The sequence below is a fragment of the Phaethon lepturus genome, unplaced genomic scaffold (genome assembly GCF_000687285.1).
Source record: "Phaethon lepturus isolate BGI_N335 unplaced genomic scaffold, ASM68728v1 scaffold22675, whole genome shotgun sequence".
NCBI classification, from domain to species: Eukaryota; Metazoa; Chordata; class Aves; order Phaethontiformes; family Phaethontidae; genus Phaethon; species Phaethon lepturus.
Window position 1 is genome coordinate 1 of NW_010541492.1, and position 326 is coordinate 326.

The following is a 326-nucleotide window of genomic DNA, read 5'->3' on the forward strand; positions in this document are numbered from 1 at the left end:
GAGCCCTGGCACGCAGCGGGAGAAACATGAAGAGGGGGAGTTGCCCAAGGGCCCCCCCTGCTCCAGGGGGACCTTTTCCCACCTTGGCTCCCTCCCTTCCCTGTGCCAGGGAAACAGTCGCTTACCAGTTGTTGCCCCATTCGATCATGGTCCCCGGCTGAAAAAAAATAAAACAGAGTGAGCAGCCGGATCCCACGTGCTCTGGGTGTTTGGGGTATCCTTACCAAGAAGGGAGGAATTTGGGGGGCTGCCCCCCAAAACACCAGACAGGAGCCTCGCCCTGCGGGCATATCGACTCGCAGGCCCCCATGAGGAGCAGGGCGGGG

At 61.3% G+C, this 326-nt stretch overlaps 1 protein-coding gene across 1 annotated transcript in view; it reads right to left on the minus strand.

The window, feature by feature from the left end:
- Nucleotides 1-125: 125 nt before the first annotated feature.
- Nucleotides 126-326, minus strand: part of LOC104621308 (protein NipSnap homolog 1) — a gene marked incomplete at both ends in the record, with an annotated part of 1441 nt that continues 1240 nt past the window's right edge. The window contains one exon of the mRNA XM_010287759.1: nt 126-157. Within this exon, the coding sequence (XP_010286061.1) occupies nt 126-157 (32 nt within the window). The remainder of the gene's footprint in view (nt 158-326) is intronic.